At 53.4% G+C, this 26,784-nt stretch overlaps 2 protein-coding genes across 3 annotated transcripts; both read left to right on the top strand.

Annotated features, from left to right (window-relative positions):
* The first annotated feature begins 665 nt into the window (after positions 1-665).
* Positions 666-7,805, top strand: TIMM50 (translocase of inner mitochondrial membrane 50). Of its 2 annotated transcripts, XM_059045834.2 has the most exons (12): positions 712-843; positions 1,003-1,128; positions 1,780-1,936; positions 2,471-2,502; positions 2,719-2,740; positions 4,230-4,288; positions 4,374-4,493; positions 4,909-5,013; positions 5,122-5,220; positions 6,202-6,358; positions 6,700-6,806; positions 7,594-7,805. In XM_059045834.2, the coding sequence occupies exons 1-12, from the start codon at positions 736-738 to the stop codon at positions 7,693-7,695; spliced, it is 1,194 nt and encodes a 397-aa protein (XP_058901817.1). In that variant the 5' UTR covers positions 712-735; the 3' UTR covers positions 7,696-7,805. The 2 variants fall into 2 exon arrangements, with proteins under 2 accessions (XP_058901816.1, XP_058901817.1); XM_059045833.2 differs by lacking the exon at positions 1,003-1,128 and having other exon boundaries at positions 666-843; positions 7,594-7,803.
* A 5,534-nt stretch (positions 7,806-13,339) lies between these two features.
* On the top strand, positions 13,340-22,526 carry DLL3 (delta like canonical Notch ligand 3). The gene is made up of 9 exons (XM_059045822.2): positions 13,340-13,410; positions 13,538-13,819; positions 14,674-14,731; positions 15,666-15,908; positions 16,827-17,044; positions 18,102-18,324; positions 20,118-20,697; positions 20,948-21,032; positions 21,373-22,526. The coding sequence occupies exons 1-9, from the start codon at positions 13,342-13,344 to the stop codon at positions 21,376-21,378; spliced, it is 1,764 nt and encodes a 587-aa protein (XP_058901805.1). The 5' UTR covers positions 13,340-13,341; the 3' UTR covers positions 21,379-22,526.
* The last annotated feature ends 4,258 nt before the right edge of the window (positions 22,527-26,784 follow it).

Below are 26,784 nucleotides of genomic sequence, written 5' to 3'. Positions count from 1 at the left end.
CAGATAGGAAGGACCCACTTGAGCAGCACACCCAGTCCGTTGCCCTCCAGAAGTAACCGCACCCTGAATCTCGTCTTTTCCTAACTTCGTACATTTACTACCTTAGTAAATGTCCCTAAATGTGTGGTGATTTACATGTTTTTAAAGTTTACATAAACAGTATCAGACTTGTTTTCCTCTCAAAATAATTTGAGGAAGATTCATCGTGGTTCCTGTAGCCTCTAAGTCATGGATTTCCTCTTAATACCCCGAGTCCGCCAGATACGGGCAGCTGTTCTTTTGGCTGAACCTCCATGAGACTGGCTGGTTTTCCAAACCCATTTTAAGCAGCTCACGGGAGGAGGGGCAAGAAAGGGTTCGGAGAATGGGAAGGAAGACGGATGAGGCCTCTGGGCCGCACGTGAGTAAGAAGGTGTGTGAAGGTGGCTTTCAGGTTTTAGGACAAATCAAGCAGCCACTGGCTCCCTCCGTTAGGGCTTCCGCTTCACCTCGGAGAAGTGGGTGTCCGGCGCCGACCTGGGGCGTGGGCGGTGCGACGCTGTCCGGCGCGAGGGGGGCGTGGTGCCGGCTGACTCCCAGACCTAGTTGGAGCGCCCGCGGCAGTGCGCCCGCAGCCCTTTGTCTCTCTCGGGCTCCCGTCCACCCGCCCCTCCCCTGCACCACCCATTGGCCGCGGCCCCGGCCCGGGGCGGGGAGAGAGAGTGAGGGGGCGGGGTAGCGTGGCGTCAGCGCAAGATGGCGGCTTCGGTGGCGCCGTTCCTGCGGTTGCGGAGCGGGCTCCGGCAAGGCGCGCGGGGGCTGTGCGCGAGGCTCGCGACGCCGCCCCCTCGGGCACCGGACCAGGTGAGCGGGGTGGGGGTGGCCGTGGCCTCCGGGTGCTGGGGCTCCTTCCTGGAGTTCCAGGCGGACCGCCGCCGCCCGGAGGTTCTGGAACGCAGCACCTCAGGTTGCTGAATGGAACACCGCCAGCATTTTGGGTCTCTTCCCCGCTTCCCGGGGTAGGCAGCGCTTGCGTCCCGGGCTAGATGCTTGGGGGCTCAAGTGCGTCCTCTGGACCCCACCTCCTCGACCGCACGTGGGCGCCGGGGGAGGGGAGTCATCTTTTCCCCCATCTCAGTGACTGTTCAGGTAATACTTGAGGGGGAGGAGCCCGGGACGCTGGAGTCCCAGCCTGGTCTTGCGGGTATTACCCCTGCGGTGGTGGTGGTGGTGGTGGTGGTGAGGTAGATGTTCGGGCTTCTGATTTGACCTCCCTCCATCTTGACAGAGACCCAGTCATTCTGGCCTCCGGGTCCATTACTTCCGTGCCCTAAGCCCCAGCAAGCGATTGCCCCTCCGGCCCCGCTCCCATTCCCTCCCCCTCCATACCCCGCTACTGTGAGCCCCAGGCGTCCGGAGGACTTAACTTCCCGTCCTATCCCCTTGAGTGTCCTTCATTGTCTTGCTCCAGGAATCCCAGTGTTCAGCCAGGCTCCCTCATCTTATCTCCCTGCCCTGCTTTTTCCGGCTCCAGGCCCTCCAATCTTTTGCCTTTGGGATCCCGGGCACCAGAACTTGTCAACTCTTGAGCCCCTGGGTTCCTGGAGCCAGACAGTTTAGTTTTTGACCCTTCTGAGAGACCCAGTCTCCTGCCTGCCTCTCCAGGGACACAACATCTGGAGGCCATGTGGGTGGCTGCTTCCTGGCTCCCAACCTCGATTCTTCTCAGACCAGGGTGCCTAAACCACCCTGACCTTCTTTCTCTTCTCTCTTGGCCAACCTACTCTCTTTTAATTGCAGACTACAGAGATTGGGAGCCGAGCAGGCACTAAGGCCCAGGCACAGGGGCCACAGCAGCAGAGGAACTCGGAGGGTCCCAGCTATGCCAAAAAAGTCGCACTCTGGCTTGCTGGGCTGCTCGGGGCTGGTGGGACCGTGAGCGTCATCTATATTTTTGGTGAGGAACATATCCTTGCCCACCAGTTTTGTTCTGTTGGCCCTCTATTCTGCTTGGGAACTTCCCTCTCTTTCCCCTAAGGGCTTCACCCATCTTCATTCCCTGGTTCCTCCCTCAATAGGGCAGCCAACTAGAATCTGGAAATGAGGGAAGTCTCCCTACTGCTCCTCTACTCAACGTTCTACTTTTTCTAGTTGGTTCCTGCACTAAGCTATGGGAAGTCAATTGGAAGAGGAGGAAGGATAGGCCGGGCCCACCCCCCTAAGCTACCTCTTCCCTCAGCACCCAAAACTCCAACCTTCCCTCTAGTCCCTTCATTTCCTCAGAGACCCAGGAGACTCTGCCCCAGCCCTTCTTGTCTCAGAGGCCCAGGTATCCTGGCTACCAGCCCCCTCCTCTCTCTCAGCAGGCCATGATGCTCTAGCCCGCTTCCCTCAGACCCAGGAGGCTAGGCCCCCTGCCCTTTTCAAAACTTCCTTAAAACCTAGGAGACTGGATCCTCAGTCCTCTCATTCATCACTGTCTGCCTTACAGGAAACAACTCTGTGGATGAAAATGGTGCCAAGGTGAGCGGGAGAGAGACCCAGAGGCCTTACCAGGGGTCCCATCCTGTGGGTCTCCTCCCATTTGGCCTGTTTAGGCCCATTTCTGGTCTGGGGTGAACCTCTCCCTCCCAGGGACCTTTGCCTACACTTCCCAGGGCCCTGGAGATTCCTTTTCTGGGTGTGATGGGGTTCTGCCGCTGCCATCCCAAACCCTCCATTTTTCTCTCTACCTCCCAGATTCCCGATGAATTCGACAACGGTGAGTAAACAAGCAAAGATTCTGGGGTCCCCGGATTCTCTCTACTGTGCTCTCCCCATTTAGTGCTCCCCCACCCCTCCATTGGGAGGTAGAGGAGTCAGCAGCTGGATGGCTTGCGGGGAGGGACATACAAAACTCCAGTCCCCTTCCCTGGCCCTTCAGCCCAAGAGCAGATGGTCAGGGACAGATAGATGGGGGAGGGGAATCCTAGGTGGATGGGAGTACGTGGGGAGAACTGGGCTTTCTATCACCAGACACGTGACTTCCTGTGCCTTAGATCTGAGCATCTGCAGCCCCCCACCCCCTTCTTTATGACAGCCTCTTTTTTTCCCACCATGCCCCTACCCCATCCAGCGCCTCATTTCTGAAACAATGCCTCCTTCCTTCCTCCCCCTTCTGATGAACCAGCTCTTAGAGAGCTTCTGACAAGTTGGGTAGTAGAGAGTAGTTGTCAATTCTATCACACCTGGTCCCTCCCAAGAGAGATATAAAATTGGTAGGTCCAGAAAGACACTTGTTTGTGGTAGGGATGTTTGCAGGCTGGCATGTTAGTACATTGATTGTTTTAAACTGGGCAGGTAGGTAAGTATGCTGTTTTAACTTGGCAGATGTGGAATCATACTGGTTTAAGCAAGGCAGTGTACTGATTTAAGTTGGGCAGGTAAACTTGTAGTTTTAAAGTGTGTGTGTTTATTAGCTTAAGTGGTGTCTTGATATTTTTGTTTCAAAAAGGCAGGCCCACAGACAGTAGTTTAACTGCACTAAAAATATTGTATTGAAAAAGGTAGTCATGTAAGATTTCTGTTTTAAACTGGATTTGGTGTATTCATTTATCCAAGATTTGTCAGCCTCAGCCATTCTCATACTATAGATCATATAATTCTTTGTTGTAGGGGAGTGTTTAGCAGCATCCTGGGCCTCTATCCACTAGATGCCAGTATTGTGGGGTCAAAAATGTCTCCAAAAAAAACACAAAAAAACAAAAAAAAAATGTCTCCAGACATTGCAGAATTTTCTGGGAAGCAAGGAACAAAACTGTTTCTAGTTGAGAACCACTAGTTTAAAGTATACAGACGTGTGTATATGTTTATCATGGCTTAACTAGATTTCACATACTTGCTTAAAGTGGGCACATCTGGAAACCTAGAGGTTCAAAATGGACTAAATATACTGGCATAATGTCAGCAGATTTATTTATATGTATGTGGGATTTAAGTGGGCAGATGTATAAGCATTCTATTTTGTATCTGGGGTGGTGTGTGGATATAAGTATTCAGCTTAAAACTTGACAGGTGAATAAAAACATTTGTTCCTACCTGGCAGTTAGTTATGTCATTGCTTTTTACCTTTGTACTCAGAAGTGAGCTGTTTCAAACCAGGTGGGTATGTAGAGCTGTTTATATCTGGTAGATAAATAAACCCCTGGTTTGTCCAGGAGGCTGAGCAGTGGCTTATCTTGGAATCCCTTTGTGCCCTGGTGTTCTCCTAGATCCAATTCTGGTACAGCAGTTGCGCCGGACATACAAATATTTCAAAGATTATAGACAGGTGAGCAGGAGCCCAGTCCCTATCCCTTCACCCCCAGCCTCCTGCCTCCTTGTCTGAGTGCCCCCATTACATCTCTCTTTCACAGATGATCATCGAGCCCACCAGCCCCTGCCTTCTCCCAGACCCTCTGCGGGAGCCGTACTACCAGCCACCGTACACACTGGTCTTAGAGCTCACTGGCGTCCTCTTGCACCCTGAGTGGTCGGTGTGTCCTGGGGAAGGCAGCGGGTTAGGGACACCAGATAGGGCTGGGCGGCCGGCTTGTGATGATGTGGTTAAGAGCATAGACTCTGGAGCCAGGCTGGGGTTCAGCCCCAGTTCCACTCTGTGATCCAGGAGAAGAGGTATCACCCCTTATTGCCCTGCTTCCCTCAGCTGTGCTACTCCACAGCCCGGAGGTCGTCGTTAGTATACCTTGGCACGCAGTAAGTGCCATAGGGGAGTCACATCCTCCATACTCCTAGACCCTCAGTCACAGCCGTGTACTCCACCCCTCCGAGAGCCACAGAGGTGGAGAGAGCATTCTGCTTCCGGGAATCCCCCGAGACTGGGTCTTTGTCCTCTTGGGGCTACAGGGGCCTCCGGGTCTCAGTGTTTCACTGTTCTCACTGCCTTTCCAGCTGGCCACTGGCTGGAGGTTTAAGAAGCGTCCAGGCATCGAGACCTTATTCCAACAGCTCGCCCCTTTGTATGAAATCGTCATCTTTACGTCAGAGACTGGCATGGTGAGGCCCCCGGGGCAGGGGCGGGATGGTCGACGTGGCAGGAGGTGAGGGAGAGCTGCAGGGCCAAGGCTCATCCTGACCTTGTTCTCCCCCCACCCCACCCCCCAGACTGCCTTTCCGCTCATTGACAGCGTGGACCCCCACGGCTTCATCTCCTACCGCCTGTTCCGGGACGCCACGAGATACATGGATGGGCACCATGTTAAGGTGCCATGTGGGGGCCCTGGTGGGGCTCTGGGATTTGGGGGAGGGCTGGCACTTCCCAAAGGAAAGAGGACCTAGCTCTGACCCCAGCCTCAACCTGTTTCTGGTTGAGAAGCAACCGGCTGCTTCTGGTTCTGCCCCAGGTCTGATTCTGGTAGGACAATAGCCTGCTGCCAGCCTGGACTGGGCCTCTAACGCCCTTTTCTCTGTCCCAGAATCTGGGAGTGGGAGCAGGGGAAAATGGGGTCTCTCCAGAGAAAACAGTTGGGAGTACAGGGTAGGGAGGTGAAATTTGGAAGTGGATTTTTGTCTCTGTATCGAGCTGAGTGTCTCTGGGACTATGTAATTATAATAGTGTAAATGAGACTGTGTTGGAATTTGACTTGGCATCTGTTGCTGTGACCAATGATATATCGAGGGGTCCAGGAGTCTGTGGGGCTGTGAATGGGTCTCTTTGTGGGTCTTTGTCCAAGTATCCATGGGTCTTGGTGTCTGTTGGGTTTCTGTGTCTTGGTGGGTCTGGGGTGGGGGGTCTGTGTAGTTTTTCAAGGTTCAGAAGGACATAGGCTGTGATTGAGGGTCTTGAAGGGTCTGTCTGGGTACCTGTCTTTGTGTGACTCTCTGTATGTTGCTGTGGATCAGTCTGCACCTCTGTCTGTGAGAAGTTTACAAACGTGCAGCTTGCCACAGTCACCTGGGGCAGCGGTTGAATACACAAGTGCCTCCCTCCCTCCCCAGGGAACCTCCAAATCAACCTGCCTGTGCACCAGGCCCTGGGTCTAGGAATCTGTGGGACTAGCTCCTCTGCGCCCTGCTAGGTTTGATGTCTTCATCCCAGCCTGGTCTTCAGGAGGCCCTGTCGTGATGATCCCAGTGTGTGATACCAAGTGCACGTGTAGTCTGTCCACCTCTCTCTCCCTCTGTGGGTTCCTGGTGGGAAGGGAAGGAGCACAGGCCTTGACATAACCTGTCACCCACTTCCAGGACATTTCGTGTCTGAATCGGGACCCAGCCCGAGTAGTAGTCGTGGACTGCAAGAAGGAAGCCTTCCGCCTACAGCCCTACAACGGCGTCGCCCTGCGGCCCTGGAATGGCAACTCCGATGACCGGGTCTTATTGGACCTGTCTGCCTTCCTGAAGAGTGAGGCTGACCCCTGACCTCCTGGCCTCTGACCCTAGAGCCCTTGACATTCAAGAGGAATGATAAGATGCTTGATTCTGGCTTGTTTTTTTTTATGTGAAACCAGGGACTTGCGATGCAGGAGATCCATGAGCATCGCAGTCTTTAGAAGCTTCTTAGAATGTTTGGGATGCTCCTCTGGACTGTTTAGGGGATGCCTGGGAATATTCAGGGGACTCCCTTTTAGACTGCTGAGAAATGTTCCACGTAGCTCTGACCCCACCCCGGTCTGACCTTTACCCTTGCGGGCCCTGCCTCCCTCTTACCTTCAGCTGGCTGACCCCCACCTGCTATCCCCACAGCCATTGCTCTGAATGGTGTGGAGGATGTCCGAACTGTGCTGGAGCACTACGCCCTGGAGGAAGACCCACTGGAGGCTTTCAAGCAGCGGCAAAGCCGGCTGGAGCAGGTGAGTCCTCAGCTTCCCCGTGTGGGTGGGGGGTGTCACCGACAGTTCCCCAGGCTCTTGAAGGCGGAACCCTGGAGCAGCCTGTCTCTACTCCGGCTGTGTGACCTTGCGCAACTGCCTTCTTTTTCACACCACCCGTCCCAGGGGGCCCTTGTAATGAGGGGCGAATTGATCCTGTAGCCTGCGCTGAGCACAGGAGGCAGGAAATGCCAAGCATTTGAGATAGGTCCAGAGGCCTTGATGGTCTGGGGGTCCTGGTGTTTTGTGGGGTGGGGTTTGGATCAGGTCTGGGAAGAGGGATCCTTGGACACTTGGCCCAAGGGTTTGGGCAAGGAGTTCTGATGACCTGTGATCCTCTGATTTGTAAGTGGGGATAAGAATATGAATTGAGTCTGAGAAAGAGATTCCCAGGAGTCTAGGCTGAGGTTGATCGAGTTTGGGGTTGTGCTCCTGGCTAGAGCTCCTGAGTACCCAAAGGAGGAATCCCTGGAGATTTGGGCCTGGGATCCCTCAGCATCCAGACAGGGGTCTTAGGGCTCAAGACTGGGCACTGGGGGCTTAGGGAGCAAGATGTTGTAGTCCAGTGTAGGGCCTGGGATAGGTTCCCAGGGTTCAGGGGAAAGGCCCCCTGGGATTTGAGTCTGGGCTTCTGTGGCTCAAAGCTGGCTTTTGCTAGTGTCTGAACTGGGTCCTTCGGGTCTGGGTGCATCCTGGTCTGGGCTGGGCAAAGGTTTAAGGAAGGTGGCCCCTGGGCTGACTTTCCTTCTCTGTCTGCCCCCAACTCCAGGAGGAGCAGCAGCGCCTGGCTGAGCTCTCCACGTCCAGCAAGCAGAGCCTCTTCTTTGGCTCCCTTACCAGCCGCTTGTGGCCTCGCTCCAAACAGCCCTGACCTCTGGGCCTCCTCAGACTCAGTGCCTGGGTTCTGGGTCCCGGGCCCAGTGCTCCCAGACCATGGCTTGGCCAACCACATGTCCAATAAAGGTCATCCCAGACGCCACACTGCTGTGTCCGGAGAGTCTCCAGATGGGGGCATCAGGGTGCAGTGTGGGACTCTTCGGGGGTCGTCCCACAGTGGCTGATCAGCTGCCGAGCAGCGAGGGCACTCTGGTGGGTGATGGTTGGTTTTTAACTCCGGCCTGGGAATCTGAAAACCTGCCTAGGACCCTGCCCTAGCCGTGTCTTCCCGTGTGCCACGTGGTCTGCGAAGGTGCATCTCCCTCTTTGGCCCCAGATTCCCTATGGAAAAGAGAAGAGAGGACGGCACTGTGGGTTGAAATACAGGTAGCCCCAGGCTGCTGTCTAAATGTGTGAAGTGTGGGCGCATGGGGCTTCAGTGGACCGGAGACTGCCCCTCTCAAGGGGCAACTGCTGCTCAGCTCTGCCAGCCATGGCCCTGTGGGAAGGTGGGCCTAGAGCTGCTTGAGCCTAGAGCTGCTTGATCTTCTGATTTTTCAGTAAAAGCCAGGAAAGGGGTTGTTTATATTAAATCTCCCAATTTAAAAATGTTGGCTCCTGGGCTTCCCTGGTGGCGCAGTGGTTGAGAGTCCGCCTGCTGATGCAGGGGACGTGGGTTTGTGCCCCGGTCTGGGAAGATCCTACATGCCGCAGAGCGGCTAGACCCGTGAGCCATGGCTGCTGAGCCTGCGCGTCCGGAGCCTGTGCTCCGCAACGGGAGAGGCCACAACGGTGAGAGGCCGCGTACCGCAAAAAAAAAAAAATGTTGGCTTCTAACTAAAAGACTGTAGCAGCACTCTGCAATGGAACTTTCCATGATGTGTACCCCATGTCATGTATCTGCACTGTCCAGTACAGCAGCCAGTGGCCTCATGGGTCCATAGAGTACTTGAGATGTGGGAAGGGTAACTGAGGGATGAGATTTTAAATTTTGTTTCATTTTAATTAATTTAAATAGCCACATGTGACTACTGGCTCCTGCAGTGGACAGCACATTTGGGTATAGTGTTGAGTTCCAAACTGGTTTTTTTTGGCCGTGCAGCAGCACAGCATATGGGATCTTAGTTCCCTGACCAGGGATCAAGGCCTGCTGCAGTGGAAATGTGGAGTCTTAACCACTGGACCGCCAGAGAAGTCCCTCCAGACTTTTTTTTTTTTTTTTTTTTTTTTGTGGTACGCGGGCCTTTCACTGCTGTGGCCTCTCCCATTGCGGAGCACAGGCTCCGGACGCGCAGGCTCAGCGGCCATGGCTCACGGGCCCAGCCGCTCCGCGGTATGTGGGATCTTCCCGGACCTGGGCACGAACCCGTGTCCCCTGCATCGGCAGGCGGACTCTCAACCACTGTGCCACCAGGGAAGCCCCCCTCCAGACTTTTATAAACCCAAATCCAAGTTCGGATCCAAGCTCTATACCATGTCCTGACTTGTGTGATCAGAGGCAAATGAGCAAGTTACTTCCCCTCTCGGTGCCTCAGTTTCTACGTCTGTGAAATAATAGTACCTACCTCATAGGCTAGGCTTGAAGGCTGAGTGAGGCCCCCCAGGTAGGCCCTCAGTTGGTGGCTGTATGCACCTTGGGAGCACCTTTCTGCCTCCCTTTCCTCATCTCTAAAATGGGGGCGATGATAATACCCATCGTAGTAGAGTGGCTGCGAGGAGTAAATGGGACAGCTCATGCTCAGGCTGCATGTATATTCAGTGGGGCTTATTGTTACCAGGCCATGTTGGTTCTTCCCAGACAAATATTCTGTACCATTTTGGCAGTCGCCTGCCCCCCGGCTGTCTCAGCCTCTCCTGCTCCAGCCAGCATTTAGTGCTAGTACCAGTTAGATACTTTTAAAAACCCTTCCCTGGTATTTGTGAAAATAATTAAAATGTAGTTGAAACTGTGTGGGCCAGATTGAACTTGAACTCTAGATTTTTAAACAAGACTCACAGATGTCTACAAATAAGTAACATTTGCAGCCCTCCACCCCCACCCTGAGGTGTACCATTTGTAATCCAGGAGAGAGTTTCCTCCATATCCTCAAGATTCCCTAGCTTGAGAGCATCTGCAGGATTGAAGGAGGGCCTATGTTTCCTTTGCAGGTAGCTTTGAGTGTTGGAAACTCCTAACTGAAAGCAGGGTATTTGGGGAACGTGATCCTGGAGAGGGTTTGTGCACGGAGGGAGCCACCACAAGTGAGTGCTCGCTGACCACAGGGGGTGACCCATGGGACCTTCTGAGGAGCCTTTTGAAATGTGACTCAGCTCTGTCCATCCACGGGGCATGAAAGGAGGAAGTACATTTGTCCATTGGCCCGTGGCCCTGGGGGTTAAGTTTAGTACTCTGGGTGGCACATGCTTCAGTGTCCAGTGGGTTCCTCCAAGGCCTCTCCCCGACATTGATGCTGGTTCAGGGATGATGCTGTCAGGTCACACCTGCTTAAAGCTGGAGGGGAAGAGAGGGTTTGACTTGTGCCAGGTGGCCTCTGAGACGCTGCTTACATGACATGACATAGGATGTTTATATCAAATGCTCGGTGCTAGGGCTGCATTAGGGCGTCATCCAGTGGGCAGGATTGGGCCAGTGTTAAGGCATATCCCAGCAGGGGCTGAATTCCCAGGTTGCACGCCACTTGCAAGCCCTGTGACCCTGGGCAAGGTCTCAAGCATCTCAGTTTGCTCATTCATAAGAGGTTAATAATAGTACCTCTCATTTGCTTACTCAACAGATAATTCCTAAGTACTGACTACCAGGCCTCATTTTAGGCACAAGGGTGTATTGATGAACAAACTAGAGAAAAAGCTCTAGAAAAAAAAGGAGCTGATGTTCTCATGGAGGAGACAGAAAATGGTCAGATATTTCTCGAGGTAAAATAAATGCATACAGAAAAGCATGGTAAGGTGTTAGAGTGGTTTGGGAACAGGAGTGCTGTTTTAGATTGAATGGGACAGTCAGAGAAGGCCTCTTGGGAGGGTGTATTTGAGCAGAGACCGGAATGAAATGAGAAACCATGGGGATATCTGGGTGTGCTGGGCATGGTCACCCCAGGGCCTTTGCACTTGCTATGCCCTCTGCCAGGAATGTTTTTTTCCCAGGATCCATATAGCTCACTCCCTTCCCTCCTTCAGGTCTTTGCAGATGTCACCTCAACATAGCCTTCTGTGGGCTCTAAGGTGGGCACATAAGGAAAAGTCCTCGATAGTCAAAAAGATGACTTGAGAGAATTCACATGAAACACTATCATGCCTGGCAGAAACCCTCAATAAAGGCTGGCTATTTTTACAATTTTTTAAATTTTTGAGATATCTCAGACCTGGAAACTGTTACCTCCCCAGTTATTATCCAGGGTAGGAATTTGCCTTCTCCCACATCTTCTAATAGCTGTCCAAATCTCATTTGAATAGTTCCTGTAATGGGAGGCTCACTCCTTCACCTACCCCACTACAGGCCCTGATTTGCCTCCCAGTAACTGGGGTCCACAAGGTCTGGCTCTCTGCTTTGGGGCCACAGAACCTGTTTGAGTAGGGGGATGTGGAGGGAGGGCCTTAAATGTCAACCTTAGAATTTCAAAAGCTGGAAGGCACTGGGGAGCCATGGAAGAGTCTATGTAGGAGAGGGACATGGTCAGATTTGCGCTTAGAAAGACCTCATAGGCCAGAGTGGTTGGGGCTGGGATAGAGGAGTCCCCAGGGGCTGTGGGAACTCAGAAGAGGTGCCTGACCCCCTTGGGGGGTGTTAGGGAAGGCCTCCTATAGGAGGTGAAGTCTGAATGGTAAGAACAGAATTTAAAAAGAAGGAAGTGGAAAGAATATATCAAGTAGAAGAAAAACCTGTGCAAAGGAACCTGGGATGTTCTGCACAATTGACCATGGCCCTCCCCTGTTCAAAACCCTTCCATGACTCCCGTCCTCAGGATTATGAGAAAACTGTTTAGGTTGAGTTCTTTCATTCATTAAAAATGACTGAGCGGGCTTCCCTGGTGGCGCAGTGGTTGAGAATCCGCCTGCCGATGCAGGGGATACGGGTTCGTGCCCCGGTACGGGAAGATCCCACATGCCGCGGAGCGGCTGGGCCCGTGAGCCATGGCCGCTGAGCCTGCGCGTCCGGAGCCTGTGCCCCGCAATGGGAGAGGCCACAACAGTGAGAGGCCCGCGTACCACAAAAAAAAAAAAAAAAAAAAAAAAAAAAAAGACTGAGCACTTACTGTATGCCTGGCTCTACTGGGCTGTGCTTTATTGAGCACATTCTCCAAAAGAAAAATATGTACGTATATAATTGAACCTGTATTTTCCCCTATAATTACTAGCTTCTAAGTGTTAAATTTTTTTATTCTGGAAAAAAAAAAGGTTTACTCCATCTAAAGGGCTTTGCTCAGCACCTGGCACAGAGTAAATGATTAGGACCGGGGGGCTGGAACATCTGCTCTAACCGGCTTTCCTTGCGGTGGTCCTGGAATACTAAGGAGATTCTGGAGGGCGCGGGGTCCCCCCCCCATTCATCCTGGAGTGAGGGAGCGGGCCCCTGATCTGTGAGGACCGAATTTCCTGCCCATTTGCTGCTCACACCTTCCGGAGGCCAAATGGGCAGCCCAGCTGCGGCCCAAAGGGGGAGGGGCGCGTCCGCCCAGCAGATGGCAGCATTTACATACAGCTGGGAGCCCCCTCTGAGGCGGGGGCTCCTCGCCCTGGCGTCTGGTGCATCCGTGATGCGGGTTTGGGGAGGGTGGCTTTGTTTCGGGGAGGGGAACACACTCGAGCATGCGTGCGCGCGCACGCACACACACACACACACACACGGGTCCATAAAGAACACTGGATCTTCATCGTATCCACACAGGGCTACACTCATGGACCTCCCACACCCAGGCTCCTTCACATACAAACCCTCAGCCATTCACAACCTTGCACAGACCTTACCACACACATAAACACACACAGCCACCTAGAGGCACCTGCACAGACCACAAAGTCACAGGTTCCTACGACTACACACAGTGGTCCAGGAGCTAACACACTTTTGTACACCTGCACAGAGAAGCATCTACACAGCCACAGAATCTCAAAAGTCACACAACCATGAAATCATGTACATCTCCATTCTCCCATGCAGGTGTGTGCGTGCGTGTATACACACACACACACACACACACACACACACACACAAAATCTTAGAATTATGTACAACCTCACAAAGAGGCTTCTAACCATATAGAATTTCAGGCACATGTGGAACCACACAATCTGACCTAGACACACAATCACAGTCATGTACACCCTCCAGTAGCTCTTGCTCACACACCACACACGCTCAGAGTTTTAAAATCATATCCAACCTCACACACAAACTTAACCCCCCCAACCCCTCCCTATCCTCAGCCACACAAATCATGCCCACAACCGCATATAAGATGTACACTCACTGCATTGCCTGTGGCCACGACACAGTCTCACGGCTTCTCCAGCACGCTCTCCTTCCCCTGCGACCTCCTCCCCTAGGGTCCCCTGGACCCGGCGGCTGCCCGAAGGGGCGGAGCTGTCCTCTCAGATATAAGGCTCCGGAGCCAGCAGCTGCGGCTCCCAAGACCTCCGGAAGACCATGGTCTCTCCGCAGATGCCCCAGCTCCTCTCCCCGACGGTGATCCTGGCGCTCTTTTTCCTTCCCCAGGTCGGAGCCGGAGTGGAAAGGGTGGATGGGAGGGGGTGCGGCCCGGGGGTCTTGGGGAGGGGTCGCGGGGCGGATGAGACGTCTGGGTCTCCGCAGTCCCCTCACCCTGTACCCCTTTCCGCCCCAGACACGGCCGGCCGGCGTCTTCGAGCTGCAGATCCACTCTTTCGGGCCGGGACCTGGACCGGGCGCCCCGCGGTCCCCCTGCAAGGCCGGGGACAGCTGCCGCCTCTTCTTCAGGGTCTGCCTGAAGCCAGGGATCTCCGAGGAGGCCGCCGAGTCTCCGTGCACCCTGGGCGCGGCGCTGAGTGCGCGCGGACCGGTCTACACTGCGCAGCCCGGAGCGCCAGCGCCTGACTTGCCGCTGCCAGACGGCCTCATGCGCGTGCCCTTCCGGGACGCCTGGCCGGTGAGGCCCAGCCCCGGGTCACGCCCGTGCTGGGGGCCTTACCCAAACCTCGACTGCCATCTGCCCTCCAACTTCCAAGACCCTGCCCCCTGGGGACCCCAAATTCCCAGTAACTCCATCACCTGGAGTCTCACATTCTCAGACCCATAAACCCTACCTATAAACCCAAATTTTCTGATTCCGAATTTCCCTCTAGGGATCCCAGATCACAGCCTTGCATGCCTGGAACCCTGAATTCCCAGAACCCCAAACTCACCTTCTAGAAATCCTCAATTCACAGAACACTACCCCTGTTCCTTGGGGATCCTTAAACACTGGTATCCTCATCTTTGTCCCCAAATTTCCTGGCACCTAGAGAGACTTTCACACTCTGTCTTGGGGACCCCCAATATCCTCTCACCTTATCTCTTCTCAGACCTTCCAGTTGGGGCCTGTATCCATGACTTTTTCATCTCCAAAATCCTATTTTCCATCTCACAGCCCCAAAAGCATAAAGGTGAACAGAATTGTTTTTGAATTCTAGACGCTTATGCTTTTGGGCAAGTGACTTTCCCTTTTCCAGCCTCAGTATCCTCATCTGTAAAATGGGATCATCATGGTACATTACAGTGGTCCCTTTTGAGAGATTCAACCAGGTGTCTTGAGTATAGTGCTTACCACATAGTAAGTGCTCAATAAAGAAAGCCCAAACAGTCATTCCTTGCCTGGGCCAGCCTGTGGAAATTGTCCCTTGCCTGGCTGGTCCCTGGAATGGTTGTCACTCTTTAACTCTTAAAATCTGGCCTTCGTCGAGTACCTACCTGCCCTGACCACTGTCTTCACTCTTCCCTCTCCACCTTCCTCCACCCAACCAGGGCACCTTCTCTCTCATCATTGAAACCTGGAGAGAGGAGTTAGGAGAACAGATTGGAGGTGAGTATCTTCAATTCTGGGACTTCAGTGCAGAGTGTGGGAGATCCAGGGAGTTGGGGCCCGATGTGAGGTACAGGAGGGTGACATGGGGCTGTCTGTAGGGTGGGGTATTCATGGGATTGCTGGACCCATGATGTCATCACAGCTCCCGGAGTGTGGTGCTGGGTGTTGACAGCCCCAGGGCTCTTGACATGTCGACACAGAAATGTCCTGATACCAGGCAAAGCGGGGTGGGGGCAGGGAGAGGCGGGAAGAAGCTCTCTTACTATCTTGGAGTCGAAGCAGCAGCGTTTCACAGTCCTGCTCTGTCACCATCTGATTTTGAGAACCCAGGGTACAATATGAGTTACTTTCTGTTTCTTGTAGGCAAAGCTCTGTCACCTTGTCCATATAGAGGGCCTCAGGACTCCTTTGGGATGTTGCAGTTTCATCAGAGAGGTTTCAGGGAGGGATATGGGATGATCTTAACCTTAATTCGAGAGGGACTTTGATGCTATATAAGGCCCGGGGGTGTGTGTGGTTCTGTCACCATTTTTATATAGGAAAATCCTGAGGCACAATTTGGGGGTGTTTTTGACCTCACTTCAAAGACCTGTCATTGCCCCTTGGCCATATTAGGGATATCATATGTCCCAGGGTGTTAGGGGTCTCATAACTACTTTAATATACAAAGATTCTGGGGCAAAATATAGGGGCACTTCGGCTTCTCTGGGAGAACTGTTATCATCATGATGGTCATAGGGTTCGCGTCATCGAAGATCCCAGGGCGCATTAGGGGAGTTTGCAGCCTTGCTAAGTAACTGCCATTCTCAGGACTCAAAAGGGGTGTTTTGGCTTCGTTAAGATGGGAAGGGAGAGTGCGAGCCTGCGCGCTCCGTCTCCATCCCGAGACCGAGGCGGGCCGCAGCCTAGCACATCTCCCTTCTCCCCGCAGGGCCCGCTTGGAGCCTGCTGGCGCGCGTGGCGGGCCGGCGTCGCCTGGCGGCCGGGGGTCCGTGGGCCCGGGACATGCAGCGCGCAGGCGCCTGGGAGCTGCGCTTCTCCTACCGCGCGCGCTGCGAGCCGCCGGCCGTTGGGGCCGCGTGCGCGCGCCTCTGCCGCTCGCGCGGCGCCCCCTCGCGGTGTGACCCGGAACTGCGCCCCTGCCCGCAGATTGAGGACAAATGCGAGGCACCGCGTGAGTCCTGCGTTCAACCTCACCCCATCCCGTCACGGCCCCTCCGGCTCCTTTCACAACCTAGTTACCCTCTTCAGGGAACTGGGGACCCGAGAACCCCTCGCCAGCTTCACTCATGGTCTTCAGCCCGCTCCCATGATCCAGCTACCACTTTCTGGGAAACTAAGGACCCTAGACTTCTCTCCAGCCCTGCCTGGGCACTCCAGCCCCCTTCCCTCTTCCCAGTACTCTTGTCTCCCCAAATAAGAACCGCACACCCATTTCCCATCCTTGTACCCCCAGTTCCTTCCCTAATCCATACCCACACCCCTTTCCAGATGCTCGGACCCCAAAGCTCTTCTAATTCTGGGGCCCTCCGTACCCCCACTCAGGAGCTTTGGAAGCTCCTCCCATCCCCCCCAGGGGTTCCACCATCCTCCCTCCCTGTGATTGCACTCCAGACCCCACTGCGTTCTAAAGCTTGGGATCCCCCAACCCACCCTAGATATCCCAATGTCTGAGCCCCACTGAAGCCCCTAGGATCCCCAGGCTTATCCAGATCCTCCCAGACCTCCAAGGCCCTCCCATTTCCCCTGAAAGGCCAAGGGTCCCTCCTCAATCCTCTTCCTTCCTTCTCCTCTCTCCAAGCTCAGACCTGGGAGCCCCCACTCCATTCTCCTTCCAAGAGCACAGATTCTGGAACTCATTGGTCTGGGTTCAGATCCTTGTGTGCCACTTCCTAGCTGGGTAAATCACCCTGCCTCTCGGGGCCTCAGTTTCCCTGTCTGTAAACTGGGAGTCGCAATACCATCTAGCCCACTGGGTTGACAGTCACAAAGGTGAAACAAGTGATGCATGGAAAGTGCTCAGAAATGTCTCTGATTTCCTATCCTCCCTTCATCAACATTCCTCTTTCCTCTGTCTCTCCTTCCCCCACAGCGGCATGTCGAGCAGGCTGCAGCCCAGAGCACGGCTTCTGTGAGCAGCCCGATGAATGTCGATGTCTGGAGGGCTGGACTGGGCCCCTCTGCACAATCCCTGTCTCCACCAGCAGCTGCCTCAGCTCCAGGGGCCTATCCTCTGCCACCACTGGATGCCTCGTACCCGGGCCTGGGCCCTGTGATGGGAATCCGTGTGCCAACGGAGGCAGCTGTAGCGTCAGTATCACGCCCCCCCCACCCCGATCCTGGGTAGTACTTTTCCCAGGGAATCCCCTGTCTGGGGCTCCATGAGACAACAGCCTGGGGGGGGGGGGAATGGGGCAGCTATCAGGGAGGGCTTCCTGGAGGTGTCCAGACTGCATCTGGGGCCTTGAAGTAGGATGATGTGTTGGGGAGAGCAGACCCAGTGGGTGGCACCTAAAGGTGTGGATGTGGGAATGATGAGGGATCCTAGCGGGCCACAAGCTGCCCCGCCTATGGGGTAGAGAACGAGTCAGAGCTCAAGATAGGGGTGGTGGGGCTGAGTGGGTTGAGGACTAGGGAAGGGCGGGCATCAGAGAAGGCTTCCTGAAGATGGACCCGGGCTGGGGCTTCTGAAGTCTGATTTGGCAGACAGGAGGCGACTGGAGAAGCTAGACCAGACGAGTGGCCTGGGGGAAGCGAAGGTGTGGTGGTGGGAGTGAGCCTGGGATGAAGCAGGGCCTGGCGTGGGCCACCTGGACACTGCCACCACGGGACAGTGAGAAACACTCAGCGTTCAAGTTAGGGGGTGCCTGAGAAGGGGAGATCCAGGGAAGGCTCCATGGAGGAGGTGGGCTTAGAGCTAGGACCTGGAATTAGGCCTGGGCCATGCGGACAGCATCGGGGAGGGCAGACAGGGTGGGCAGCATTTGGCAGCAAAGGTGTAGAGGTGGGAACGGGATCTCTCTGGGCCTCCAGAGCCTCCCCTCTGTGGGGTTGGATGGGCAGACCCAGAAATGTGGAATAGAGAGGTTGTCTCGGCCTCAGGGACTTCCTCGCTGAGGCCCCTACACCCTAGGAGGTGGGACTAGACAAGGAGCAGCCCCCCTAATGGTCAAGACCGAGGAAGGGGGGACTTCTCTGGCGGTCCATTGGCTAAGACTCCGTGCTTTCACCGCAGGAGGCACGGGTGCAATCCCTGGTCAGGGAACTAAGATCCCACATGCAGCAGGGCCAAAAAAAAAAAAAGACTAAGGAGAGGGATGGGATTTTTAAGGAGATGCTGATCCAAAGTCCCCTTGCCTGTGCCCAGGAGACCCCGGGGTCCTTCGAATGCACCTGTCCCCGTGGGTTCTACGGGTTGCGGTGTGAGGTGAGCGGGGTGACATGTGCGGATGGACCTTGCTTCAACGGCGGCTTGTGTGTGGGAGGTGCGGACCCCGACTCTGCCTACATCTGCCGTTGCCCGCCCGGTTTCCAAGGCTCCAACTGTGAGAAGAGGGTGGACCGGTGCAGCCTGCAGCCATGCCGTAATGGTGAGGTGGGGAGGACAGAGCGGTGAGGGAGGGGAGTGGGGGGGGTCCCTGCATGCTCAGTGGGCAAGAGCAGGGCTTGGCTCACACAGTCCCGGGTGGGGATCCTGACTTTGCCTCCTCTCAGCCTGCGGCTGGGCTCCCCTCTGCCCAGCCTCAGTTTGTTCTTCTGTAAAACGGGCAAGGTGACATTCCTATCTCATAACTATTTGTTGAGCATCTACTGTGTGCCAGGCCCTGTTCTGGGGATACAGTAGGGAATGAGATGAAAACCCCCACCCTCGTAGAGCTGATGGAGCAGAGAGACAATAAAGAAGATCAATGAGTAAATATAGGAGGTTTTTGGTGATAAAAACTAAGAAGAGGGAATTCCCTGGTGGTTAGGAATCTGTGCTTCCACTGCAGGGGGCATGGGTTCAATCCCTGGTCGGGGAGCTAAGATCGCAAAAGCCGTGAGGCGCCGCCAAAAACAAAACAAAACAAAACAAAAAAACGAAAAAAAATAAAGCCAGGGGATGAGAAATAAAGGGGGATGAGAAGTAGTGTGTATGGGGTGGCAGGTTGACATTTTAGCTAGAGTGGGTAAGGAAGCCCATGCTGCAGGTAGGGAGGCAGCCATGTGGGGATCTGAGGGAAGAGTATGTTCCAGGCAGAGGGATGAACAAGTGCAAAGACCCTGAGGTAGAAATATGCCTGGTGTGTTCAGCATCGCAGGGAAGCCAGTGTGGTTGGAGCACAGGGAGTGAGGGTAGACTGGTGAGAGACGAGGTCAGGGAGGTGACTGGGACAGATCCTGTAGGGCTTAGGGCTTCATGGGTTATGGCGAGGATTCTAGTGTTACCCTGAGATGGAGCCGGAGGAGGGTTCTGAATAGTGGTGAGACCTGATTTGACATAGGTATTAAAATATTAGGGCTTCCCTGGTGGCGCAGTGGTTGAGAATCCGCCTGTGGATGCAGGGGACATGGGTTCGTGCCCCGGTCCGGGAAGATCCCATGTGCTGCGGAGTGGCTGGGCCCGTGAGCCATGGCCGCTGAGCCTGCGCATCCGGGAGCCTTTGCTCCGCAAAGGGAGAGGCCACAGCAGTGAGAGGCCCGTGTACCACCACCACCACAAAAAAAAATATTAAATGAGATCATGAATGTGAAGGGCTCAGCGCCCTCTTATTTTAATACTAATTCTCTCCAAAACGCTCACTGAGTGTTCACTCTGGGCTGAGCGGTAGCGGGAACACAGCAGTGGTGCGTAGGGGTACCAGCCCAGGGGGAAGACAAAGCCGTCCTTAGACAGGGCCCACAGTGGCCAGGGTGTGATGGCGGAGCGCAGGGCTGGGATGGAGGAAGAATCGGATGGCTTTCTGGAGGAGGGGACACCGGAGCACAGACCTGGACGATGAGCTCGAGAAGAGAACAGGTGAAAAGAATGACAGAAAAGGAGGAAGGGAAAAGGGAGAAGGCACGGGCAAAGGCCAGGTGGTTCAAACCCGTCGTTCCAAAACTGTTGAAAGTATTTCAAATAGTACGGTTAAAGCCGAGAGAAAAAGAGACAGAGACCCCGAGAACCAAAGAGGTGTGAGGCCGAGTTAATCCAAGACTTCACCAGGGGGAAAAGAGGCGGGCCGGTTTTCCAGGCAAACTCCCGGAGGCTGGCCCTAGAGTTAGACGGTAGAGGGGGGCCCAGAGAAACGATGAGGGAGAGGATCACCGAGCTGAGAAGAAATCGCGGGCAGGCTTGGGGCGGCTGGCTTGGGGGACTCCCCCCAATCGGGCCGCGCCCCTGACGCCCCCTTCCCCACAGGCGGGCTCTGCCTGGATCTGGGCCACGCCCTGCGCTGCCGCTGCCGCGCGGGCTTCGCGGGGCCTCGCTGCGAGCACGACCTGGATGACTGCGCCAGCCGCGCCTGCGCCAACGGCGGCACCTGCCTGGAGGGCGGCGGCGCGCGCCGCTGCTCCTGCGCGCTGGGCTTCGGCGGCCGCGACTGCCGCGAGCGCGCCGACCCCTGCGCCGCGCGCCCGTGCGCCCACGGCGGGCGCTGCTACGCGCACTTCTCCGGCCTCGTCTGCGCCTGCGCGCCCGGCTACATGGGCGCGCGGTGCGAGTTTCCGGTTCACCCCGACGGCGCAGGCACGTTGCCCGTGGCCCCGCCGGGTCTGAGGCCGGGAGACCCGCAGCGTTTCCTCTTGCCACCGGCTTTGGGACTGCTGGTGGCCGCAGGCTTGGCCGGCTCTGCGCTCTTGCTGGTCCACGTGCGACGCCGTGGCCCTGGCCGGGATACTGGGTCTCGCTTGCTGGCGGGGACCCCGGAGCCATCGGTCCACGCGCTCCCTGATGCACTCAACAACATGAGGACGCAGGAAGGTTCCGGGGATGGCCCGAGGTGAGGGGCTTGGCCGCAGACGTAAGCCTTGTCCCTCTCGGCTGCTTGCATCAATCTCCGTAATGCAATTGGCCTGATTCCTTGATGGGCCTTCCTTGATTGGTCCCTTTCTCTTATCCCAGCTCCAACCTTCTTCTGGTTGGGTCGTTTCACAATTCCTCTGGTTGGCTTTGGGTTCCCTTCCTTGGTGGGTGGGAAAACAAGATATGAGAATTTGAAGTGTCTAGATCTGACTCTTTTCCTCCCGCAGCCCGTCCTCAGGTTGGAATCGCCCTGAAGATGGAGACGCTCGTTCGGTTTACGTCATATCTGCTCCTTGTATCTATGCTCGGGAGGTAGTTACCCACCTTTCCCCACCCTGCGCACGTTGGGCATGCTGGGCGCTGGCAGCTCCTGCTTTTCCTGTAGCTCTTTATGTGTAAAATGAGGAGGGTAGTGTCTCTGGAAGGTCCTCTGCCTGTTTTTCAGTTTTGACTTAATTTAGTTGTATCTTGCATGCCTTTTGCTATCGTTTTGAGCTACTTGGCATCTTCTCTTTGGATGACCTTTGGGCCTCAAGAGGTCACAGTGGGGAGCCTCAGCCAGAGCTTCTCCACTGATTTCCACTCACTGGGGAGAGGGAGGGGAGGTGGGGGGGCAGACCTTTCTAATGCTTCCTACTTACTCTGTTTCTAGGCCTGAGCTGCCCCTTCTCCATCAGCACCTGGGGACAGAACCTGGATATTTTTGTATTCTCTGCTTCAGACACTTTGGAGTTCAAGCTGGAAGGGGTGATGGGGAGGATTTTACCATTGGAAGTTGTACATAATGGTTATTTATATCCTATCTCTTTTTCTCTCGCCATCTCTCCAGAGACATTTATAAAGGCTCTTAGTTTGATCAGCTTTGACTCATCAAGTTGAGTGCTTTGTATGTGGTTTTGGGGCTGAGGGGAGAGATTTTGTCTCCTGAGAAGAATAATAGACAGGACTCTACTGCAGGGGTCAGAAACAACTCAAAGTAGTTTAAATAAACAAGAGAATTTATTAGTTTATAAAAGTGAAAATCCTGTGGCAGGGGTAGCTTTAGCAGGACTGGATTCAGGGGCTCAGTGTTTTCCTCCAGTTGTCTCTAGGATGACTTCATATGTAGACAGGCTTTCGTTGGCCCTGGCTTGTCACATGGCCTTGCTCAAACTAGGGGCCAGGCAGTATGGCTTATTTTGATTGGCCAGGCTTGGCCATCTGTGTAGTGCATGGCAGGGATTAAGGTCAGCCTGTCCAAACCATATGGAATATGTGGGCAAAGGAGTGTCGCTTTCTGTGTCAAAAATCAGCATTTGTTACTAGATATAAGTACTGTACCTGGCAGGCAAACGGACAGAACCAGTCAGTGAGAGCAGAACCTATTTTACAGAGGATTGGGAGGCTCAGAGAGTGGAGTATCTGCTGCAGCTCCTTCCTGATGAGATGGAACAAATCTAGGTAAGACCTAGCAGAGAGGGGGAACCTTCCTAAATTTGGGGACTGTCCTAAGACAGTTCATCACACATTTAATACTACTTCTACCACTGAAAATATAAAAAGCCTGCATCAGCCAATTTCTGCCAATCCTCCTTCCCCATGTTTTCTCGTGGGGAGTAGGCTGGGACAGTGCCCAAGCACTCTTGGAAATGAGCAAAATCATAGGAACTGAAGATGAGAGAACAGAGAAAAGTAACAAATGGAATATAGCAACAAATGAACAAATGAAGGAGGCCTTTTATTAGAACATCAGCCAAGGGATCCACATGTTCTTTTAATTCAGTCAATGATACCATATATTGAATAAATACTTATACATACAAATTCTTTCAAGTTTCACTATATTGACTTTCTGTGTCATGAGAATTAACTGTACCATTAAGGAATATGGACATTGAAACAAAAGCCTACTATCAAATGATATTTAAATTGAGATTAAAGGCAGACATCAACACCAGCCCGTTGTTCCTTCAAAGACAACGTGATATTCAGAGGCCGAGTCTTTGCTGCCTTGAACAAATTATACCACCTGCTGAGAGAGCAGAACTCAATTTAAAAGCAAAGATGGGAAGCTGTGTTACACTCATCATGTATTTTTTTAAAAAATTATTTATTTTATGTATTTATTTTTAGCTGCGTTGGGTCCTCGTTGCTGCGTGTGGGCTTTCTCTAGTTGCGGTGAGCGGGCGCTACTCTTCATTGCGGTGCACGGGCTTCTCATCGCGGTGGCTTCTCTCGTTGCGGAGCACGGGCTCTAGGTGCGCGGGCTTCAGTAGTTGCGGCATGTGGGCTCAGTTGTGGCTCGCGGGCTCTAGAGCACAGGCTCAGTAGCAGTGGCGCACGGGCTTAGTCGCTCTGTGGCACGTGGGATCTTCCCGGACCAGGGATCGAACTCGTGTTCCCTGCATTGGCAGGTGGATTCTTAACCACTGCGCCACCAGGGAAGTCCCTTCATCACGTATTTTTGATCAGTGACTGCATGCAAGCTGAAGGCAGGCAGCTGAGTCCCACGGATTCCCCCTTTGATGCACTTCTGGTGTCAAGGATGCCTCACCTATCTCAGAGTCTTGGCACCATCACTGTACATGTCAGTGAGTCATCACAGGAACAGTACTGGCTGGATTATCAAAGAGTGATGACCTGAGTCCTCTGAATCACCACCATAAGGGAAGAGTCCCACACCCAAGTCTGGAGGCCCTTTAAAGTACAGGCTCTGTTCTATCGCTTTGCTTCACAGGCTGCTGCAGGCTCAGCCTAAGGTCGTAGCCTCTGGGGCAAGGAAGACTATCTCAGATGATCAGAGCTTGCAGGGAAGAGAAAGTTATTCTGGTTATCCTTCAAAGTTATCCTTCACTTTGAAGGTGAAAGGAAGCAGGGCCCCAGAGGAGTAAGGTGGAAGCCATTGCACACCAAGGAGAAACTTGTCATTTTTTTTTCTCTTTTGGCAGAGCTTTAAATCTTTAAATCAGGCATGCACTTACTGCATTTAGCACAATGGCAGTAGCAAATAAAGTAATCTAAATGGTAACTCCAAAAAAGTACAAACAGACAAAAAACCAAAAAGCCTACAAATGCACAGAAATCAGACTGCTTTGGTTCAGATCTTGGTTCTGCCTTGTATTCAGACAAGTCACTTTACCTCTCTGTGCCTAAATTTCCTTACCTGTAAAATGAAACTAGTCATAGAATCTGCTTCAGAAGTTTGTGAGTATTAAATGAGTTAATAAGTACAAAACATTTTATAACAGAGCCTGGCATGCAATAGATGCTCAGTAAATATTCTCAATATTATGCTATAAGAGGAAAGCCCATTTCAAGTTCATTTCACAGAGGGGCAAACTGAAGCCCAGAGAGGGGTAGACGCTTGCCTGGCATTGCACAGAAAATTCAGTGTCTTTCTTGATCTTCCTGTTTTTGGGGACCCAGGCCCAAGGTTTAGCACAGGAGGGGCTCTCAGGGGTTGGGAAGCACAGTGGACTTCTGTTTAAAACCCTTCCATGAATCTGAATAAGGTCTGTACCTGACCTAATAGTATTGAACTGGACTTCCCTGTTGGTCCAGCAGTTAGAATCCACTTGTCAGTGCAGGGGACGTGGGTTTGATCCCTGGTCCGAGAAGATCCCACATGCCTCAGGGCAACTAAGCCTGTGTGCCACAACTACTGAGCCTGTGTGCTGTAACTGCTGAAGCCTGCACCTAGAGCCTGTGCTCCGCAACAAGAGGAGCCACTGCAATGAGAAGCCCCCGCACCAAAATGAAGAGTAGCCCCCGCTTGCCACAGCTAGAGAAAGCCTGTGCAGCAACAAAGACCCAGTGCAGCCAAAAAAAAAAAAAAAAAAAAAAAGTATTGGACCAATTGGTTTTGACAATGTACTGTGCTTACATAAGATGTTATTGGGAAAAACTGGGTGAAAGTTACACAGGAATTCTCTACTATTTTCCCAACTTCTCATGAGTGTTAAAACTATTTCAAAATAAAAAGACATTTATTGAGTGCCTACTGTGTGCCAGGCCTTGTTCTAGGAGCTGAGGATTCAGCAGTGAATGAGACAAGATCCCACCCTGGAGGAACTCAGTGTGATAGAGCCCTTGACACAAGGTTCTATGTCAGGACCCTAGAGTCTGATGGCTGCCGTTTGAATCCTGGCTCTGCCACTTACCAGCTGTGGGCATGTGTGTAGCACTTAGCACTACGTGAATGTAAAATCTGTTATTGTTGTTATTATTTTTCTCCAGGTCTCTCAGTTGTCACCTCTTCTAGGAAGCCCTCTCTGATTGCCCCCAGACTGGTTCTAACACCTGTTTCGGGATCCCACAAGTCCCCGTGTTTCCTCACCATATCTCTAACCCCTCTTCCTGTGCCTCCTCCACCCTCGCCCTGACCTCACTGGGCTGTCACTGTTTGGTAAGGGGTATATCTCTACTGGACAGGGAGCCTGATAACTGGACTTCAGCTTTCCTGACTGCTCTGGCCCCAGAATCACCCAGTACAGGACTGTGCACATAGCAGGCACTCAATGAACGTATAGTGAACGCCTGAATGTTAAGGACACTGGCAATCTGGAGGTAGGGATTTGGGGGATGGGAATTATCAGGGGCGATCCAGAGGCCTCCGCCCCATCAGCGGCTCAAGGCAATAGAACCTGAGCGCTGAATGGAACCCCGTGTAATAGCGCCCCATTGTTTGCCTCCCGTTTTAGAACCCGGTGCAGATGAGTCTCTCCTAACCCAAGGCAGGAGGGTCGGGCAGGATCCCAACCTGGGCTACCTGGGGTGCGCCCCTATCCCCCAAGAACAACCAGGCGCAGGCCCCAGCTCCTTCCCCGGTCCGGCCCTCGGCCTCGGTCCGGGCCTCGACTCTGGCCCCCGGTCAGGACTTCGATCCAGGTTCGGACTCCGACTCTGGTCCCGGCCTTGGGCCCAATCCGGACCCCGACACCGGTCCGGTCCCCGACTCCGGTCCGGATCCTGACTCCGGCCTGGATCCCAACCCTGACCCTATCTCAGGTCCTGGTTCCTGCCTCAGAATCCCTTCCTAACTCGGCCCTATCTTCGGATCCGCCCCAGGAGCCTGAACCCGAACTCACTTTGTCACCTGATAGGGATCCTGAGCCAACCTTGAGGGTGAAGCACGTCCCATCTGTCACCAATGGATTTGGTCCCATCCAAGAGCCCTTTCCTGCCCTTACTCCACTGGCCACCGATTTACTGGGGCCCCCACTTGGGTCCACTCTGTCGGCCACCAAGTTGACAGGTTCCTCTTCTGGACATATCCTGGGGACTCCCATCCTGGCCCATTACATGTTAACATAATATTTTTTATGAAAACATAATCATTTCCCCAAAAAAATAATTTAGTGAGAAAAGTGACATTGTTTTACATTTTTGCAAATCTTGGAGCATTTAGTCCCTTTATATTTAAGGTAATTATTGATATATATATATTTTTTTTTCTGCACCATGAGGCTTATGGGATTTTTAGTTCCCCGACCAGGGATTGAACCTGGGCCCTTGGAAGTGAGAGGGTGGAGTCCTAACTACTGGACTGCCAGGGAATTCCTGATATGTATGTTCTTATTGCCATTTTGTTAATTGCTTTGGATTTGTTTTTGTAGGTCCCCCCCCCTTTCTTTTCTCTTCTTTTGTGATTTGATGACTATCTCTAGTGTTAGGTTTGGATTCCTTTTTCTTTTTTGTATGTATATCTATTATGGAGGTTTGGTTTGCGGTTACCATTGTTTTAAGTTGCTGATCTCTTAATTAGAAATACATTTTTAAAACCTTGCATTTGTACTCTCCTCCCCTCACAATTACTGTTTTTTAAAATTATTTATTTATTTATTTATTTAGGGCTGCACTGGGTCTTCACTGCTGCACGCGGGCTTTCTCTAGCTGCGGCGAGCGGGGGCTACTCTTTGTTGTGGTTCACGGGCTCTTGGCGCGCAGGCTTCAGTAGTTGTGGCGCACGGACTTAGTTGCTCTGCGGCATGGGGGACCCTCCCAGACCAGGGTTCGAACCCGTGTCCCCTGCACTGGCAGGCGGATTCCCAAACACTGTGCCACCAGGGAAGTCCCACAATTACAG

Source organism: Kogia breviceps, chromosome 18 (assembly GCF_026419965.1).
Source record: "Kogia breviceps isolate mKogBre1 chromosome 18, mKogBre1 haplotype 1, whole genome shotgun sequence".
Lineage (NCBI taxonomy): Eukaryota > Metazoa > Chordata > Mammalia > Artiodactyla > Physeteridae > Kogia > Kogia breviceps.
Note: the sequence above shows the minus strand (reverse complement) of the source record. Positions and strands in the feature narration are given on the sequence as shown.

Bases quoted from the DNA above. Each gene is read 5' to 3' on its own strand.
- TIMM50 (XM_059045834.2), top strand. From the start codon at position 736: ATGGCGGCTTCGGTGGCGCCGTTCCTGCGGTTGCGGAGCGGGCTCCGG. The intron at 2,503-2,718 runs GTGAGCGGGAGA...TCTACCTCCCAG, and splicing joins TGGATGAAAATGGTGCCAAG to ATTCCCGATGAATTCGACAA. The intron at 5,221-6,201 runs GTGCCATGTGGG...ACCCACTTCCAG, and splicing joins TGGATGGGCACCATGTTAAG to GACATTTCGTGTCTGAATCG.
- DLL3 (XM_059045822.2), top strand. From the start codon at position 13,342: ATGGTCTCTCCGCAGATGCCCCAGCTCCTCTCCCCGACGGTGATCCTG. The intron at 17,045-18,101 runs GTCAGTATCACG...GCCTGTGCCCAG, and splicing joins CCAACGGAGGCAGCTGTAGC to GAGACCCCGGGGTCCTTCGA. The intron at 18,325-20,117 runs GTGAGGTGGGGA...CCTTCCCCACAG, and splicing joins CCTGCAGCCATGCCGTAATG to GCGGGCTCTGCCTGGATCTG.